At 37.8% G+C, this 6,540-nt stretch overlaps 1 protein-coding gene across 1 annotated transcript; it reads right to left on the reverse strand.

Moving 5' to 3' along the window:
- Window positions 1-551: 551 nt before the first annotated feature.
- LOC113296238 lies at window positions 552-1,748 on the reverse strand. Its single transcript, XM_026544556.1, has one exon. The coding sequence runs from the start codon at window positions 1,746-1,748 to the stop codon at window positions 552-554; it is 1,197 nt and encodes a 398-aa protein (XP_026400341.1).
- Window positions 1,749-6,540: the final 4,792 nt, after the last annotated feature.

A 6,540-nucleotide genomic window follows, 5' to 3' on the forward strand; every position in this document is an offset into this window, starting at 1 on the left:
ACCTGCTCTGTTATTACTCCATGTAAATTGTAAACCCGAACTTGGAGCTTGAACTAAACTACAAAAGTTGATCACTGCATGGAAATCTTGCATAGCTGCTCTTAAAGAAGATCTTCCCCCTCTTTTTTCATCTGCACTTAAAACTGTGTTAAAATCCCCAATTAGCATCCAAGGTAAATCCATGGAATTTATTACCATTAATTCATTCCATAATTCTCTTCTATCAACTGTAAGTGAAGCTGTGTGAATCCCAGAAACTAGAACACCACTAACATCCACAGTAATCACCTGACTAATTATTGAAATCACCTTTGGTTCATTTATAGAAGCACTCCAGAAAAGCCAAATATTTCCTTTAATACCATCTATTGAATTATATATTATTTTTTGATTCGTACCTGCTAATTTAAGACTTTTGCAGTCATTAGAATTCCATTTCACTTTTGGCTCCACTACCCAAACTAATGTAGGACTAAAATTTTTAACTAAACTTCTTAATTTATCTTTGGCTCTAGGTCTCCTTAAGCCTCTGATATTAAAGAAGATTGTCTTCATATAGAAGGTTGAGATTGAGAAGTAGCAGGACTCCTCACACCTTTTTTCTTTTTCACTAAATTTGTTCCATTGTTTTTTCTTGTTGTTATAAAACTGATGTTCTTTGGTTTAACCACTTTCTTCACAACTTCTTGAGTTCCTTGTTCCTTGTCATTACTAACTTTAATCTTGTTTATCACTGAAGTACTACTAGTGGCCACATCTAATAATTTGTTTACACTCAAGGGAGGAAACTCATCATTCTCTAAACTTTGTAATATATGAAATTTACCTAAATTTTCATGTTCTTGAGAATCGACTGCACTTGGCTTCTCTATTGGAGGGATTATTGCATCTACAATTTCATCTTCAATTAAAAATTCTTTCTCCACTCCATCTTCAATTGTTGTTTTTGGGGTATTGCAAATATCAAAACCTATAGGAGTTATAGTTTTCTCTTTAAGTTTCCATATTTTCCTCTGCACTTTAGGAACTTCATCAACATTATCAAGCTGCTTTTGTTCTTTTTGCTGCACTCTGCCTTCAGTAATTAAATGCCCTACCACTTTGCAATGACTGCAAAAACTAGGAATTTTAGGAATCTGTACTTCTTGCTCAAAACTTCCATATTTGGTTTTGACTAAAACATGATTAGGAACCTTTTTAGCTAAATCCACTTCCACTAAAACACTGGCATAGTACCCAACTTCCCTTTTTAGACTTGTTTCATCTACTTTTATATCTCTTCCAATAGCATCACCCAAGGATATTAGAATCTTTTCTTTCCAATATTCAATTGCCAATCCTGGAAAGTTCACCCATACAAAAGCTGTAGTAGTTTTCTGAGCAGCGGGATTAAAATTTTCCTCCCAAAGTCTTAGTTTAAGGATCTGTGAATCAATTTTCCACCAACCATTCCATATATACTTCATATCTTTTTCATTTGATAATTTGATGATGAAGAAACCTTTTCCAAGAGGAATCAATTGATAATCACCTGTTAATTTCCATTGTTTCTTCAAAGCTTCTTCAGCAGCAGCAAATTTCAATTTAACAAAATCTAATCTACCAATTAGACTAAAATTCCATTCACCAATACTCTCATATATTTCCTCATCAGGAATATATAGAGATGGTACTGAACTTGTAGCTCCATTATCGATTATCTTCTCAGAAAAGAAACTGAAGTTAGGGTTATTCAAAACTGATCCCATTTTAGCCAAAAGAGATCAAACAAATCCCCCGAAATGATACAAAACAAACCCTTCCGACCAAATAATTATCCGTTACTAAGTTTTAAAAGTAAAACAAAACCTATCATTGGATTCAACAACGAAAATCACCTGAATTTATTGCAGAAGAAATCGAAATCCGATGAAAAAAACGAGAAAAACAAACACCGAGTACGTCGCCCGATTCGCAGAGCTCAACTCGCCCGATTCAAAAGCTGACCCTACTCTATCTTATGTTTGTTTTTGAGTATTTAGGTACTTTGGAGTCATTTGGAACAAAAGAAGAAGAGCAAGGCAAAAAGATGCAAATGTTGTTGGAGGCGGATTATTTCTCATTCTTTGCTTTTATTTTTTCATCTCTGTCTGAAAAGTATGTCGGCTTTAGTGATGCAATTTTTGTCTGAAAAGCACGACTGCTTTAGTGATGAATAGAAATTGAAGAGATAAAGTGGGCTTGAGAAGTAAGAGGAAGCTGCTGTTGGTGGTGGCAGTCTTGGAGGTGCAAAAGGTTGTGCAGTGTTCAATTGTTGCAGCTGCAGCTGGAGATGGTTGGTGTTGCATCAACTAAAGCGGAGGATAGATGTATGTTTAGGTGCAGTTAATGTCACAGATGGATGGGAGATTGCAGGCGAGATTATGGAGATGAGAAGTCTGGCGAACGTGTTGTTGGCCTTGATTAAGAATTGATGTTGATGATGTTTACTTATGGAGCTGTTGAGATGAAGCTCAGAAGGATGGCAGTGTTGTTGGTGGTGAGTAACAGCTGCAGCTGAACTGAAGTGCAATGCAGTTGAAAGAGTATGGTGCAACTGAAGTGATTTGAATGAATTTCCTGAACTAGGTATGAGGTGCTGATGGTTGTTGCAGTAAGGCATGGATCAAATGGTGAATGGGAAGTGACACTACATGAGATGAAGATTACATCACAAGATATCGCAAGAAGATAGTGCAACATACAGGGCCATCATGGCTGGACTGAGGTTGTGATGCACCATCATTGTGCAACACACAGCTCTGGGATGTGCAAGACTATGGCCTAGGCCAATGCCTTGACTCATCTTTGACTCACTATGACTGGGTATGACTCGGTGCTTGACCCGACCGAGCTGACCCGTTGACCGGTGACCGGGCGGACTTTGCCGGTCACCTGGGATACTTTTCCAGCCACTTTTCCGTCCAACTTCCGGCGGTGGGCCCAGTTTTCCGGTGACATATTTTTGGGATAATTTCTACATGGATTTTTCTTACATTTGGGTTTGGTGGATTTTTATCTAATGAGATTTGAAGACTTGGACCTAATTTTGGAACAAAAGGAGATATAAAAGAGAAGTCTTTCTACAACTTTGAGATCACGTATTCTACTTGGAGCTAAGGAGAGATCCGCTTTTGTTTACACAACTAGGGTTTGTTTTGGTATTTATTTTTCATCTTCTTTATTTGATTATTGATTATGATGAACTCCATAGCTATGAGTAGCTAAATCTTATATTATTGGTTAAGGATGTAGTCCTATATCTACAACTTGTGCTTGATTAATGCATTAGTTTTCTCTCTTGATTATCGTTCAAATCTATATTGTTTTAATAATCACATGATTGATGTATTGTGATAGGACTTAGATATTTGGTTAATTAAGTGGCCAATTAATTGAATTTGCATTCTTGTCCATAGCTATTTTAGGGTTTTTCATCAAGCGATAACCCCGAATACAAGAGCATGATATGATTACGGTTTGTAGTGATAGACTCTTGTAATCATATGTGGAGTTTGACCTTTGTCCGAATTGTCATGCGCAATGTATGACAATTGCTTTGATTATACTATTTCCAAAACTTAATGCTCTTGGGAATTGAACTTAATTAGCGCAAGGCGTTAGGTTATTCTTTAGGTAGAATTCACATACGCAGCTCTAATGTGTATGTTGATGAACTTAGAAAATTAATAAATTATCTTGCTCTCTTGATTCTCTAGGCTTTTGATAATAAAAGAGATTAAATTGTAATTCTAATCATGTATGCAAGCACATGTTTAATATAGAAGATGAACTCCTTGACCAATATCTTTCTCTCATTGATTACAATCTACTATTTACTTTGCTTTTGATTTACTTTTATTGCTTACATAAAAATCAGAAATCTCCCTAATTGGTTACTTTAATAAATTGAATACATAATAACTACAATTGCCTCTCTGTGGAAACGAACTCTTTCTTATCATATACTTTAGGAAAGTGAAATTATTTTTGACGCATACGACAACGATCAAATTTTGGCGCCGCTGCCGGGGAGGCATACGGCTAGTTATTAAGTTTTTAGTTTCTTATCATCATTTCTGCTTTCATATTTGCTTTTTGTGTCTTGTTTCGTTTTTCTTACTTGTTTGTGAGAATTGCTTTTCAGGTATCCATTCCCTGGCTTCTAAATATTGGAACTATCCAAGGTGCGGGATAGCTACTCGAAGAGGCACAATAATCCAACCAAGTCAAGACACGACAGAAGAACAAGAGTTAGAAGTGGAAGAAGAGTTACAACTAGAAGAAGAACAAGAGGTTTCATTCGTAGAAGAACCACTAGTTAAAGAAGAAGAGGCAATGGGTGATGCAAATCGTACACTCAAGGACTTGGCTTCTCACAAGTTGGATACACAACAATGGTGTATTCAAACAAACTATACTTTCGAGATCAAGCCGGGGTTGCTTAGAGAATTACCAAAGTTTCATGGCATGGTGAATGAAGACCCAAACAAGCATCTTATGGACTTAGACACCATTGTCACGGCCATGCTTCCAGCGGATACTGATGCGGATGGTGCAATGTTGAAAGTGTTCCGATTCTCTTTGGCGGATAGTGCTAAGGATTGGTTGTATTACTTGCCCTCCAGAAGTGTCACAACATGGAATGGATTGAAGAAACTCTTTTTAGAGAGATATTTTCCAGCATCAAAGGATACTCAAATTCGCAAGGAGATTTGCGGGATGAAGCAAAATGTGGGAGAATCTTTATATGAATGTTGGGAACGATACAAGAGATTGGTGCAAGCTGTCCTCACCACCAATTTAGTGACGCTATGATAATCCAATACTTCTATGAAGGACTCCAAACAAGTGATAGGAATCTTCTTAACGCTGCGGGTGATGGTGCACTAGTGAACAAAACAGTGGCACAAGCTAGAGAGTTGATTGAGAACATGGCAGCGAACTCGCAACAATTTTCAAGTCGTGGTTCAGATGTGCTTCTTAGGAGAGTAAATGAAGTGAGCGAGGTCGAAGAACTTCGTCAACAAATGGGTAACATGACAGAAATGATGCAACAAGTTGCAGCCACGGTGATACCAAAGTCTCTTCAAGGATATGAATACCCCAATGAACAAGCTAATGCTGTCTTTCCAAATCAACAAAGACGGTATGATCCCTAATCCAACACTTACAATCCGGGATATAGAGATCACCCCAATTTTAGCTATGCCAACAAGCAAGGAGTAGTTCAGCAACCTACTTTCAACCGTCCGAGTGGATTTCAACCACAACAACAACAATTTCAGAAACAACAATTTCCACAACAACAACAACCTCAAAATCAGGGGTCAAATATGGAAGAGTTGCTGAAATATTCTATGCAAAGAACGGAGAGTACGGTTAAGGAGCTGCAAACTCAAGTTGGTCCTATGACTATTGAGTTGAACCAGTTGAAGGCACAAAATGGTGGGAAACTCCCTTCTCAACCTATCAACCCAAAAGAGGGTGGCAATGCAATTATGTTGAGAAGCGGTACACAACTTGTGCAACCCGAAGTTACTGATTCGGGCAAGGTGGAAACACCAAAGGAACCTGTTTTGGAGGAGAAAAATGAGGATTCTCCCCAAACTTCTGAGGTACCTATTTCTAACTCTAAAACTCCGGTTTCTACTTATGTTCCTCCTATATCTTTTCCTCGTAGATTTGCAAATTCCAAGATGGCGGAACTAGAAAAGGAGATTTTAGACGTTCTCAAGAAGATCCATGTGAACATACCACTCATATATGCAATCAAGCAAGTTCCAAAGTATGCAAAGGTGTTGAAGGACTTGTGTACCAATAATCAAAGGCTCAAAGGTAATGAAGTGCTAAGTGTGGGGGAGAATGCTTCGGCAATCTTACAACACAAACTCCCACTTAAGTGCAAGGATCCCGGTAGCTTTGACATTCCCGTCACAATTGGTAACACCACATTTAACAAAGCTATGTTTGACTTAGGTGCATCCGTTAATGTTATGCCTGCAACTATGTATAACTCACTCGATCTTGGTCCTCTTAAAAAGGCTGGAATTGTATTGCAATTAGCCAATCGCTCTAATGTTTACCCAATGGGTATTGTTGAGGATGTTCTTGTACAGGTTAATCAACTAGTATTTCCAACTGACTTTTGCAAGTTAGAGATGGATGAAGGTTCACCGGACTCATGTTTTCCTTTGCTACTTGGGCGTCCCTTCATGAAAACGGAGAAAACCATTATTGATGTGGACAAGGGAACGCTAACTATGGAGTTTGATGGAGAAATAATACGTTTAAACATTTTCGAGATGATGAGATATCCTAGTGATGTCCACTCTTGTTTCTCCATTGATGTGATGGATACATTGGCGCTCACTAGACCCATTGATGATGGTTTGGAGTATGGTGATGAGATTAAAGAAACCATTGGTTCTCTTGACTCATTACCAGAAAAATAAGCAGTTAAGAATATTTCATATGCTTCTTTACCTTGCAATGATGAAAAGCTTGTGCCTTCTATTGTTA

This window comes from Papaver somniferum, chromosome 7, assembly GCF_003573695.1.
Source record: "Papaver somniferum cultivar HN1 chromosome 7, ASM357369v1, whole genome shotgun sequence".
Lineage (NCBI taxonomy): Eukaryota > Viridiplantae > Streptophyta > Magnoliopsida > Ranunculales > Papaveraceae > Papaver > Papaver somniferum.